We start from the raw sequence: 14,514 nt of genomic DNA on the forward strand, positions 1-14,514 counted from the left end.
TAGCATCTGGTGAACATTATGCGGGTTGAACATCTAAGTACAACACGAGTGTGAAACTCAGGGCCATATGCAATTCACTTTTCACCTGAGTTTTCTCTTAGGAGATAATTTTTCATCTTCGATTTTAAATAACTTTTTAGCACTTTGCAATGGAAAAAGTACCAAAAAGTATATGAAAAAGTCCCATCCAAATTATTTTGAGTATTTGTTAGCTTGCTGGTGGTTTAACCATTTCACAACTGAGGGGTTTTACCCCTGAAACACCAGCGCGATTTTTACCTTTCAGCACTGCTTCCATTCCAGTATTTATGTACTATGATTGGTTATTGGGGACTGGAGTCCCCATAACCAATCATTGTACTGCAGAGCCGGGGTGTGTGTGCGCAGGTTGCGGGGGCGCGCGATCTGCACGTTTGTTTATCTTACATTGTTTTGAATGAAGACGGCTTCTGTTTGAAGCCATCTTCATTCTACTCGCAATCGGCGAGGCTAATTGGATTTAGGAACGCTTGTTCCTAACGTCCAATTAGTCACCTGCTGTGCGGGCTGGCTGGAGTGTGCGCCCACTCCCAGCCAGTAAACAAACAAGTGCGCCTTTCTCCGTCCCTGGGGGTGAAGCGGTGCGCAGAGGGACGGAGAAATTTAGCACGGGGGGGGGGGGTGTGAAGTGGTTAAAAAGCATTTTATTTACAAGTTGTAAAAATATCACCTTGGAGAAAACTTGGGTGAAAAAGTGAATTGCATATGGGCCATAGTGTTTGTATTTTTGTCGAAGTTCTCCGTCACTCACCTAGCAATGGTATCCTGCACAATTGCTTTCTGCTTTTTCCTATATGAGATCTTCCTTTGATCCTGTGGCTAGCACACCGTGTAGGTACATATTTAATATTTGGAGTGCGGATACTATCATGTTTTCTATATCACCTAGCAATGGTAACAACAGGGAAACACCGATGTTAAACACCAAGAGTGAACCTAACAGTGAATCGTAAATTAAAATAAACTAATAAGATTAGCAGTTGTAAAACTAATTTTAGATATGTCCTTGAGTCCCATATTCATATTTTGTTTTGTTTTTTGGACTAATATCTAGGTTTGAAGATTGAACCTTCTCATTGACATGATTGCTGTTTGTTCAGCTTTCATTCAGAGAAATGATTATCTGTTGAAATCTTTATTACTATACTGTTATCACCAGTGTTTATACAGCCACACAGAAGTTTATGACCTCTAATTAGTTATCAGGTAGAAATGTCACTGACCATCACCGTCCCTTCAACCATCTCACTTCAGGGTTACTTTAACTCAAACCTGTATTTAAAGGACAACTGAAGTGAGAAGTATATGGAGGCTGTCATATGTTTTTTCCTTTTAAGCAATACCAGTTGCCTGGCAGTCCTGATGGTCTATTTGGCTGCCAATACTGTCTGAATAACACCAGAAACAAGCATGCAGCTAATCTTCTCAGATCTGACAATAATGTCAGAAACACCTGATCTGCTGCATGCTTGTTCAGGGTCTATGGCTAGAAGTATTAGAGGCAGAGAATAAGCAGGACAGCTAGGCAATTGGGTAAATGAAACAAGTACAATATATACTCACAAACCAGGGTTACGTCCAAGTAACCACTGTACAGGCAGGTCCTCACTCAGGATTAAGAAGTCACCCCCTTAGACAGGAGAAAGAAAGGGGTATCCCTCTCCACCAGGGGTGGATATAAATTATAACGTAATGAAGAACAGAGGCGCCAACAGGATAAAATCAATTATTAAAACTTTTAAAATTGCTTAGGAGGCAGTGGTGGACTTACCCCCGCAAGCAGACAGAAAAACTGTATTCGAAACAACCTCAGGCAATAAAAAAATAGGAGTACACACTGAAAAGACAGAGACAAATAGTGTCCTCAGAGTAATGTACATATTGTTGAGTGTTATTTTTACAGTAATTAATATCGTCTATTGAAATGTATGGGCGGGGGTGGTGAGGTGTGGGTGGGGAGGAAGTGTGAGGAGAGAAATAAATATCCTAGTGGGTAAAGGGGGTCGGAGGGTATACAGGATAAAATTGTTAAGCTGAAGGAAGATTGGGCCAATGATGGCCCGGGATAGTGTACCAGGGGATAGGCCTATAGACAGAAGGAAAGATAGTTGTATAAAAATTCCCAATTTTAAACTTACCAGTACAGTCTCAAGATCCCGATAAGCGCCTCTGTACTGGTCTGAGGCAAAGCAGCTCCTTATATACCTATATGGGTGGTGGATTGGCCAATCCTGTGGTGTGCAGAAGGCGGGGTTGTGGGATGGACCAATACCTGTATAAGTGGAGGGGTGAGTATATGTAAGGGGCGTGTCAGTTGTCCAATAGGGATATGCGAATATAAGGAGTGGTGGGCGGTGTGCTGAGCGTGACTGTTACATAATGGGACTGATGGTTAGTTATGTAAGGAGTAATGGGCGGGGTGTATAAGACTTGTCATCGCTGAAGTAACCTATGGGCATTGTGCCTATGGTGGTGGCTGGATAGTGTACTGGTCAAGGGCACCGCCTTTGACACGGGAGACCAGGGTTCAAATCCTGGATGGGATAGCATATAAAAAATAATAAAATAAAAAATTACAACATGAGAAACAAGAAACATAAGTGCATAAAATAAAATAATGAACATAGGTGCCTTGAGTTTTATTTTGTTTTGTTTCGTTTTGTTATGAGTAGAGGTTATCTGATGAATAAAGTGTGAAATAACGTTGATTTTTTTTTTTTCTTTGGAGATGCATGATAATGTTATATGGACAAATATATAATTCAGATATTTTTCTTTTGGAATAAAATAATCAAAATAAGAATAAAAACAGAAGGAACTGAACTAAGTAAAAATAAAACATAAACATTATGAGGTAGGGAGGATAAATTGACAAATTAGTAGCAAAAAAACAAGTACAACAATATAATTCCCAACTGGGGCAGTAAGAAGCAGACATTTGGTAATAACGGTAAAATAATATAGTGGATGTCCATGATAAGGGACATAGTGAACGTGATTAATACATTATACTAATAATGTTATTCATAATGGTAATATAAGCCAGTATGTGGGAAGTTGCAAATATGATAAAGTCCATCCTAATAAGAGAAATGATAATCATGATAAAACCAGTATATAAAAATAATAAATAACAAACCATATGGTGGTCTAAAAATATAATATATAAAAATTGGAAGAAGGAATGATAAAAGAGGCGACTGATTAAAAATTAGTACGGTAAATTTCTAATCCATACATTGATACATATTTTGATTATTTTATTCCAAAAGAAAAATATCTGAATTATATTTGTCCATATAACATCATGCATCTCCAAAGAAAAAAATCAACATTATTTCACACTTTATTTATCAGATAACCTTTACTCATAACAAAACGAAACAAAACAAAATAAAATTTAAGGCACCTATGTTAATTATTTTATGCACTTCTGTTGTTTCTCATGTTGTGATTTTTTTATTTTATTATTTTTCATATGCTATCCCATCCAGGATTTGAACCCTGCTCTCCCATGTCAAAGGCGGTGCCCTTGACCAGTACACTATCCAGCCACCACCATAGGCACAATGCCCATAGGTTACTTCAGCGATGACAAGTCTTATACACCCTGCCCATTACTCCTTACATAACTCTAACCATCAGTCCCATTATGTAACAGTCACACCCAGCACACCGCCCACCACTCCATACATAACAATTTCCCATATCCCCATTGGACAACTGACACGCCCCTTACATATACCCACCCCTCCACTTATACAGGTATTGGTCCATCCCACAACCCCGCCCCCGCACACCACAGGATTGGCCAATCCACAACCCATATAGGTATATATGGAGCTGCTTTGCCTCAGACCAGTACAGTGGCGCTTATCCTGATCTTGAGACTGTACTGGTAAATCTAAAATTCGGAATTTTTATACAACTATCTTTCCTTCTGTCTATAGGCCTATCCCCTGGTACACTATCCCGGGCCATCGTTGGCCCAATATTCCTTCAGCTTAACAATTTTATCCTGTATACCCTCCCACCCCCTTTACCTACTAGGATATTTATTTCTCTCCTCACACTTCCTCCCCACCCATACCTCACCACTCCCCGCCCATACATTTCAATAGACGATATTAATTACTGTAAAAATAACACTCAACAATATGTACATTACTCTGAGGACACTTTATTTGTCTGTCTTTTTAGTGTGTACTCCTATTTTTTTATTGCCTGAGGAAGCGGGAATATACCTGCGAAACGCGTTGCAAAAAACCCTGGAGTGTACCAATAAATTTGATTGTTTTGAATACACAGTTTTTTTTTTGTCTGCTTGCGGGGGGTAAGTCCACCACTGCCTCCTAAGCAATTTTAAAAGTTTTAAGAATTGATTTTATCCTGTTGGCGCCTCTGTTCTTCATTAAGTTATAGGCAACTGTTATTGCTTAAAGGGGAACTTCAGCCTAAACAAACATACTGTCATTATGTTACATTAGTTATGTTAATTAGAATAGATAGGTAATATAATCTCTTAACCACCCTGTTTTAAAAGAACAGGCAAATGTTTGTGATTCATGGGGGCTGCCATCTTTGTCATGGGGGCAGCCATATTTTTGGTTGAAAGGAGGTGACAAGGAGCAGGAGACACAGTTCCAACTGTCCTGTGTCCTGATAACCCCTCCCAGCTGCACACACTAGGCTTCAAATGTCAAATTCAAAATGTAAAAAAAAAATTGCACCAAAACAGCAGAACGAGAACAACAGCATCAGAAATCCCATCATGCTTTGCACAGCATCAGGGGAAAAAAGCCCGGGCAGTTTTCTTCTGTGCAGCTAAAAATGAGGCTTGTATAAGAGAAACAAAGTTCTGATGCTGTAAAACTGTTAAACACCAAGCTTTTTCAGTGCTGCTGAGTCGATTTTTTTAGTCCGGAGGTTCACTTTAAAAGGAAATAAATTTGGCAGCTGCCATATCCTTCTCACTTCAGTTGTCCTTTAAACCTGCTTCACATAAAGCCTGTCAGTCAGTTTGAATTTGTCTGTGGATATTGTAATACAAATTTGGTTTTGGAAATGATTACAAAAAGTTTTGTATTTTAGGTTTTTGTCCACCTAAATGATATGTATTCTGTGGTGGGATTTCCAATTACAAGGTAACTATAACATGAGAATAATATAATTTGATTTTCAACCTTTATTGAAACAATATTGGCCACTACAGAAGGCTCATTTTATTTCTTTTACTGTATTACCACCCTTGTGCACGGAAGGTAACTGTGTCCATTCCAAAGAATTGCTGAACAGTGCAGTGATCCATCTGTGTTTTCCTCAAAACATTTTACATTGCTTTTATGCAGCCTAATCTGAGAGGATACATTGCCCACTTCCTTTTTAACATGCTGTCTATCTGGCTGTTGCACTGAACCTCTGTACAGGTATTTTATTACTTTCATTACTAATGCAGAACAATATGCTACATATAATACATGCATCCATATGAGGGGTCCTGATGTCGTTCCGACTTAACTGGATGCATCCTTGTTACACATTTGTGACACTAATAGAAACAGATAATACGGTTTTGTTTTTTTTTAATAAAATAAGTACTTAATTGCCCTGCACAGCAAGTATTATGCCAATTTGTCTACTTGATCAGTATTAAGGCGTGTAAACATCTTTGATGGTCCCCTTGGGCTACATCACTGGGCTGGCCTGTACAGAAGCATGCAATTTGTTGCTATGCTGGGGTGGGGCAGAAGAACAGTGGAGCGGTGCATGTGACATCATGCAGGGGAGCAGCATGAACAAAGAAGTTGGCCACCGCTCTGCCAAGTTTATCCGCGGGACAGATTGCTTGCAAAGCGGCGGTCATGAGTAGCTGTACAGATGCCTGACTGCCCGATGGCTGAGGTGGTAATTATTGGCCGCCCCAGCTGACTTTAGTCAGGCATGTGTACGAGGCTTTAAAGGAACACTACCAAATCAAGTGTTCTAAAATGACAATGCACAAATAATGTCTAAGTAGCTGTGTATACATTTCCCTACTTTTCATGTTAAATATCAACGGCAAAAGCTTTAATTCATTGTGTGTAGGATTTAGTTCTATTGGAACAAATCATTCTCAAAAAGGGTATATGCTTCAGTGCACTGCCAGTGTTGTTTTTTGCATATCAGACTACGGAGTATTTTTCTCTGAAAGCAAAAAAAGTATGAAAAGCTGTGGTGTCACAGACAATTACAAATGTTTATAACAAATTACATTTCCTCTGCTCTCTTCAGACACTTCAGCCAGAAACACAGGACTTTTTCTCTCGCACACAGGGTTAACAGATGCTCTGTGAGGGAATTCCTCCTCTCTCATGGCTCAATCTGTCAGATTCAGCAGACTTGCCGTCAGTTCAGAGTGAAAGGAATTTGATACAGTAAACAAGAGATAAGCAAGTCAATCATTATTTACCAGCACTTCAGGAATTCTCTCAATCCCAGGTTAAAAAAAAATGTGAATCGATAGTGTTCCTTTAAGGATTTAACAGAAAACCGTTTTAAGCATCTTTGGGGCATCCTCAAACGGAAGGTGAAGAAGCACAAGGTCTCCAACATGCACCAGCTTTGTAATGTCGTCATACTGTAGTGGAAAAAGATTCCATTGACAACCTGTGAAGCTCTAGTGAACTCCATGCACAAGAGTAAAGGCAGTGGTGGAAAATAATGGTGGACACACAAAATATTGACCAACTAGCAATGATCCTGCATGCTACACTAATTAAGAGTGTGTGGTGTGGGAGCATCAAGGCCCTCAGGGTGTTCCACCACGCTTGTCAAGAACCATGAAAGCAGATATGACCTAAGCTCAACCACGATTACCGATTAATTATTTTCACTATGCATTGTGTGTAATGCAGACAAGCACGACTTTTCATGCTGGAGCTCCCTCCCGAAACTTGCATGTGCTTTTCTGCATTATGTACTCTACATAATAAAAGCAATTTAATCTGGAATTGTGGTTGAGCTCAGGTCATATCTGCTTTCAGACACAAATATTGATAGTTTGGGCACATTTTTGAAGTTTTTCATTAAGGGGCGCGCTTTATTATGTTTATTATGTCGTTTTTTTTGGTCACACCTACAAAACAATAGTTGAGTTTGGACTTTGTATTAAAATGTGCTTTTGAAATTGACCTGTGAGAATCCGCTCAGCTGCCTGCGCAGGCAGGCAGCCTTTTGACCATTGTTTAGGTTTGCTTGCTGCAGGACTCTGGAAAGGAGACCTTCTGTCAGTTGTGCAGCTTGTGTTGCTGAGGGATTTGCATACATTAGTCATGCAAATCCGTTACCTGCCTTCTTTTGATGACTGGCACTATAAAAGCATTCTGCTCCCAGAATGCTTTGCTGGACATTTCCCTTTCATGGTCTGTTCCTGATGGACACTCCAGGAGTGTCAGCCATTCCCGTTTGTTAAAGTTATCTTAGTGTAATTCATGGGAATGCACTAGGCAAGTTCCCTAGTGCAGTTAGGATTGCATTATCTGTTTTGCCTGTTCCGTCTGTCTTGTGTTTGGATCGCACAAGCCCTAGCGTTAGCGGCTGTGGATCCTTCTGATTGAGTCTGGAGTGTAGGTTGGAACAGCGGTTGTTTCTGCCTACCTCATCTGTTCTGTCTGCCGTGTGTTTGGATCGCACTCGCCCTAGCGCTAGTGCTGTGGATCCTTCTGTTCTGTCTCCTGGGATCGCGCTAGCCACTTTTCGCTAGCGCTGTGGATCCTTCTGTTCTGTCTCCTGGGATCGCGCTAGCCACTTTTCGCTAGCGCTGTGGATCCTTCTGTTCTGTCTCCTGGGATCGCGCTAGCCACTTTTCGCTAGCGCTGTGGATCCTTCTGTTCTGTCTCCTGGGATCGCGCTAGCCACTTTTCGCTAGTGCTGTGGATCCTATCTCTCGCTTGTCTCTGTTTTCGTGTGTCTGTCTTGTCTGCTACAACCGCTTGCTGGAGGCTCGGTGAGGTAACCGTTAAGCAAGCGTTCGCGTCCTCTGTTTCATGTTTGTCTGTCGATGGTTAGTTAGGCGTGCTTGTCTCTATTCTTATCATGTGGAGACCGTGCATAACCGCGTGCACTGTTGCGAATGAATGCGGTGTTCGCGGTTAGCCAGCGTTTGTTATTTTCCATATCTCCTCATTGTATGATTTGCTGTGCCTTTGCTATTCTCGTGCTCCGCCTTGCTGTAGCCTTGTGTCACGTCTGGCGATCGCACCTCTCGCGATCGCGTTCCTGCTTCGTATCTGCTGTGGTGTGTGCACAGTCGCGGGTTGGCGACTAGTTTTATGCACACACACACACACAATCTGTCTCTGTGCTCACTCTCAATCGCTTCTCTTGCGATTACGGTTCTTCCCTTCGTACAATTCCTGTCTGGCGTGTGTGATAGAGCAGAGGAGCTGTTCCTCTGCACTCCACAGCTCCACCTGCCGTCAGGAATTTCCCTCTGCAGGTGCTTTGCACCTACTGCTGGGTTCCTGCAAATTTATACGCTTGTGGAGGAAATCCGCCGTGTCAGCGCACGTCTGGTGCACTGCCCACGGAGATGATTCCACAATCGTTACATGACCCAAGCAGGTCTTGTTTTTCTTTTATAATATTTATGTTTGCCTTACAGAGAGCCTTTGGCAAGCAGGAACTATATTCAGAACACAGGTCTACGGTCCACTACTGCCTGGGCGATGGTATCACTTGCTGAAATTCATGTAAGACAATTGAAACTTCTATTCTCAGGCCATTAACTACTTTTTGATTTGTTTTACCTGACGGAAATAAAAAACATATGTTGTTTTATTTACATCCTAAGGGCCTTTCTACATCAATATAGATTTATAGTGCATTTGTTAAGATCATTCTTTACAGCTTTTATGGGTAGATTTAGTTAGCCTATTTATAGAGGACTGGATAATGCAGGCAGATTCAGTACACCTGGACCCGCCACATTGTTATTGGTATTCTCAAGTAATTTTACAGTTATTTCTAAAATAACAAACACAAGGCAAATGGGTAAAATTGAAAATATGAATGGAAATTGACAAAAGAGTGTGTCTGTGTTCAGCACTTCTTTTTAAGCTCCGGGGTCCTGATTTTATATCCCACGAGGATATAATGTCTTTAGAATTAATATGATTTTTCGTTGTTTGGATGGCTTTTTTTCTGGGTGCTCCAGTTTAGGCCCGGTTCACATTAGCGGTTTCCATCCGGAATCGCCGTGCCGGAGCAGGACCGCATGCAGAACGGACGGAACGGACGCACGGCATAGCAATGAAAGCCTATGCGTCCGTTCACATGCGTCCGTTTCGTCCGGACCGGATCCGGACCGGATCCGGACTCCGGCATAAGACCCAACATGCGCTATTTTTTGGTCCGGCTCCTCCGGCAGCCGTATCCATAGCGGAGCCGGACTGCACCATCCGGCCAATACAAACCAATGAGAACCGGAGAGCGCACAACACACTGGCTAAAAATCCGGATGTTCTACCCCACTTCCTATGCGTATTGAAGCGGCGATTTTGGATGGGGACACATGGGCAAGCATTTTGGAGTGGAGCAGCAGTGATTTTAAACGTGCTGGAGATGTTGGCAGTATGTCGGAGGTGGAGGTGAGTGCTAAACAGCGGAGGGCCTGATTCCACAGGTCCACCTTCTGCTGACCTCCCAGACCCCAACATTTTTATTCCTTTTCTACTATCTTTTGCCAAACGGATCCGGATCGCATCCTGATGAACACCTGATGCAAACTGACCGGATCCGGATCAGAACCGTACGGTTCCGATCCGGATCCGGTCAGGTCATCCGGTCCGTTTGGCAGGGAACCGCAAGTGTGAACCGGCCCTTAGTCTCATCACCAACCAAGAATATTCTTCCCCCTCAGACTAACACTAGATTATGGTAAGGGTAGTAGCACAGTACTGATATCTAAAATAATATCTGCTCTACCTATATAAGAAATAGACGTGTCAGCATTGGGTGCATAATATGGGGTCTGTTAATTGTAATAAGTAAACTAAAAACATATATTAGAATAATCATATAGGTAGAAAAAAAAACCTTTTGTAAAAAATAATACCTTTTATTGGCTAACTGATAGAGTTAAATTATGCAAGCTTTCTGGGATCTAGTCCCCTTCTTCAGGCATTTCCAGATGTTAGCTGAAGTAAAACACTGATGCTGGTAAATAGGAATAATAATATTAGAATAATCATTTAGGTCAAAAATTAATTTAAACATACAAATTTAATCCAAAAGAACAACACCCCCCTCCCATATCAGATGGTTATATGCAGTGAACTCCTCCTTGTCCCCATCCACCGCCCCTTCAGATTAAAGTATCTAGGACTCACTACAGAGTAAATTAGTAAATTAAAACGTTTAACCTATTACTACAACCTGCTAAGAGAGCCTTTACATCAAGGGTGCCCATACTTTTTCGGCTCGCGAGCTACTTTCAAAATCATCGAGCCTGAGAGATCCACCAACATATCTAAATCCTGATTTCTATAGCAAGTCACAAGCATCAAGTGTAGATAGGATTGAAACTGTACTTGTATGTCAAATAATACAAATTAAATCAATTACAAAGGTTCAATGCACATGCTAGCTGGTATGCTGCATGTGGATTCCTTTGAACTGTTTAAAGTACGTTATCAGAGATCCTTATCATATAGGATCCATTATTATCTCATCACACATCAAAGCAGTCCTACAAACACATTTGTGCAAACATCTCAGCATGCTGCTGGCTGGTAAACTAATTATTAATTATAATGTGATCAGCCAGCATCCTATGTCAACCAGGGTGAGACTTCTGTGTGTGGATTCTCTCACCCTTCTCTGCAGGCAGCTATGGGCTTCTTCAAACGACCTGCCTAGTCTCCCTTCATGCCATTCTGGAGCCCCGTGCACACGCCGTCTCCAGCATTCAATCTTCCCTGCTGATTCCTCTCGTTGTGCATCCTGGAGGGGAGGGGCCTCAGGCTCTCACTGGCTGTTCCTCTCCCTTCTCCTCCTCCTAGCTGTCACGTGCTGCTCTGCATAGCGTAGCAGAGCAGCACAATTAGATAGTAGCCGGCACTACACTGGCAGCGTCCGGCGCACTATTTTAAATACCCGGCCGCGATCTACCCAGCAGTCCTTCGCGATCTACCGGTAGATCGCAATCTACGCATTGGGCACCCCTGCTTTACATTATGAGACTTCAAAACCTATATTACTGGTAAATGTATCCTCTAATGCCAACTGATACAACCAACCAGAGAATATGACTATTTCTTAAAAACTCTGTCCAGGTTTGTCATATCACTGATGTTTTTCAGTGTTCTGCAACCAAGTAAATGAGCTGCTGCTTAAATGGAACCCGATGTGATAGGCATATTCAGGCTGCCTTATTTATTTGCTTTTAAATAATGCACATTGCTAGGCTATCCTGCTGATCCTCTACCTCTAATACTTTAAAAGTGAATGGGAATCTGGAAAAAAATAAAATAAATGAACCAGCTACTCACGTAAGGAGAGAGAGAGAGAAGGCTCTGAGTCCTAGAGAGCCTTCATGATCCTCTCACAGATCCCTCATTCCAGCGTTTTCTCCCCCGGTAGCAGTATTCGACCAGTCAAATACTGCTTTCTGCTTCCGAAAACGGGCGGCTCTGTACTGTCTGCACTGACGTGCTCTCACGCATGCGCAATATAGAGCCGCCCATTTTTGCGAGGGGACTATGAGAGGAACGGGAAGGCTTTAGAGGACCCAGAGCTGTCCCCCTCCTTAGGTGTGTATCTAGTTCATTTTTTTTGTTTTTCAGATCTCCATTAGCTCTAAGCCATAGACCCTGAACAAGCATGCAGCTCGGATGTCTATGACAAATCTGACAAGAATAGCTGCATGGGTGTTTGATATAGGCACTACTGCAGCCAAAGAGATCAGCAGGATAGCCAGGCAACTGGTATTGTTTAAAAGGAAATAAATATGGCAGCCTCCATAGGTCTCACACCTCGGGTTCCTTTTTAAAGACCACCCTGTTTATAAAACGGTTTAGATAAAGTGAATAAGTATAATATGTTTCTACGCTGTTTTAATATGCTGGCATTTTAATAATTTTGATAATTCTCTTGCAGATGGCATCATGTGTACTTGATCCAATGTGCGGGGTTGGAACAATATTGGTGGAGGCGGCAAAGGAATGGCCAGTATGTAAATATCATCTCATCTCATAGAACCGTACATGACACAGCATTTCTACCGCACCCATCTGGCTATCATTGCAGACTGACGTTCAGAAATGTTTTAATCCTGTGTAGACAAAGTAGTTTTATAAAATATTGTAACTTCCTTTTTATGGAGGAAAATATATAGCACTAATAATGGACCTGCAATGGACAGGAAGCAGAGTAAGGTTCCCCTCTGCCATTGCCTTTTATTTATCCAATCCATTTCCTCCTCTTGGCTTATAAACTTTATTTGACAGGATCTTCCAAATAGCAAACCTGAGGAAACTCCTTTCAGGTTAGATACATACCTATGAAGAGGTGAGGCTCTGGATACCATAGAGCCTTCCCGATCCTTGGTCCATCCCGTCATTCCAGCGCCACCCCCCGGCGAAAAGTAAAAATGCCAACTAGTGAGGCAAATTACCGACTTGCCCTGTAAATACCTCAACGTATGTCAGTACATGTCAATTCGCAAAGATTAAAGCATTGCCACCTACACAAGGTTTCTGGATGCAGGACTTCAATGAATGCCTTTTGGGCCTGTTTCCACTAAACGTAATTTTTCTGGTGCAGAAAAATGATGGATGACATGTTGCAGATTTCTACATCATGCATCTATTTTTCCATACAATGATTGATGGCCACATCCAGAAATCTGGAGCCAGAAAAACTGATGCAGAATGCAACATGCTAATGGAAAAAGGCTTTTATAGAGTATTTAGCCAGTGTTTGCCCACTGTAAAATATTTCCTCTCCCTGATTTACATTCTGAAATGTATCACTGGTGGTGACATCTTTAGTCCTGCCAGGTGATGTGTACGGACTGTCCGTTACTGAGTGTTTGCACAGTGGGAGATATTGCTTGCTTCGCAGTTGGAAAAAGCCAAAATTTCCTCCAGTGCAAAGAAGTTCAGTTAGCAAACTGTCAGGACCATGGTCATGATATCACACAGTGGGAGGAGTTTCATCACAATATCAGCCATACAGACCCTCCCCTCACCACCACCACCACCACCACCAATGATCTATTCTAGAAAAAGTAAATATTTCTTGTGGTAAAAGGGGTATTAGCTACTGATTGGAATTAAGTTCAATCCTTGGTTAAAATTCCTCTTTAAATCTTTGCATATTTTCTTTACAACAGCATGCCAGTTACCTGGGAATTGACATAAGCGACCTGCAGTTAAAAAGAGCATTTGGCAATGTGGAGAAAGCAGGGGAGACCGATGCTGTGGCACTCTTAAGAGGCTCTGCCTTAAGTAAGACTTTGGATTTACTCTTATGTACGCTAGAGATCACAGCTGTGTTTTAAATCATTTTATTACTCAGTGTTCTGGGTGCGGTTAACCCATTTGCTGCTGGAATTCATCTCCCAATCTGCTACTCAAATGACATTTTGGTTCATAAGAAAGCTGAAAAGCTGCCTCAAACAGTGACACTGAAGTGAAAAAAACTTATGATATTCTATGTGTAGTATGGATAATTAATAGAACATTAGTAGCAAAGAAAAGAGTAGTCCCATATTTTTATTTTCAATGATATAGTTTTTTTTTTTTTTTATAACATTGCATCATTCTCTAATATTCAGAGCAGCTCTTTTCCATAGATACCTAAAGTTTCTTAACTCTTCCTGTACTGGAAACAATATTAGACTCATATCTCTGCTGCTAATGTTCTATTTCTTAGCTGTACTACACATACAAATCATTATATCATACATTTATTTTCACTTCAGATTGCATTTACAGATCCGCTAAGTTGCATGTTTTTGAAAGCAAAAGCCCCACTAGATAAAAAAAAACTCAATATTATTGTTATCCTACATCTGATAATAGTTGTGCTCCCATTTCTCAAAATTATATCAGTTAGAAATTAAAATCATCATTAACCACTTCACCACCACGGGTGCGTATATCTACACTCCTTTTAACACCCTTTGCCCACCAGGAGCGTAGATATACGCACCTCCCGCCGCTGTCCGCGCTCCCGCTCGCTCATGTGCGTGCTCCCACGCTTGTGCACGCCGCCACCCGCTCGCCCGGAGATCAATGAATGGGAAAAACCGTTCCCGTTCGTTGATCTCAGCCCCTCCAGCAATGATCGGCTGCTTCTATGAGAAGCAGCGCGATCATTGTGGGAAAAAAAAAGTTTCCCAGCCTCATTGTGCTTCCTGTAAGCGTACTTTCGACGCTTACAGGTCGCATGAACAAAAAATTACTGTGGCCATCTTGTGGCCAAATAATAAAA

General features: G+C 41.7%; 1 protein-coding gene across 1 annotated transcript in view; it reads left to right on the forward strand.

The window, feature by feature from the left end:
* The window catches only part of THUMPD2 (THUMP domain containing 2), a 43,669-nt gene that overhangs the window by 21,526 nt on the left and 7,629 nt on the right, over positions 1 to 14,514 (forward strand). The window contains exons 5-8 of the mRNA XM_068232148.1: positions 5,131 to 5,183; positions 8,681 to 8,768; positions 12,175 to 12,246; positions 13,412 to 13,526. Coding sequence (XP_068088249.1) covers positions 5,131 to 5,183; positions 8,681 to 8,768; positions 12,175 to 12,246; positions 13,412 to 13,526 — 328 coding nt within the window. The remainder of the gene's footprint in view (positions 1 to 5,130; positions 5,184 to 8,680; positions 8,769 to 12,174; positions 12,247 to 13,411; positions 13,527 to 14,514) is intronic.

Source organism: Hyperolius riggenbachi, chromosome 4 (genome assembly GCF_040937935.1).
Source record: "Hyperolius riggenbachi isolate aHypRig1 chromosome 4, aHypRig1.pri, whole genome shotgun sequence".
In the NCBI taxonomy this organism is placed as follows: Eukaryota; Metazoa; Chordata; class Amphibia; order Anura; family Hyperoliidae; genus Hyperolius; species Hyperolius riggenbachi.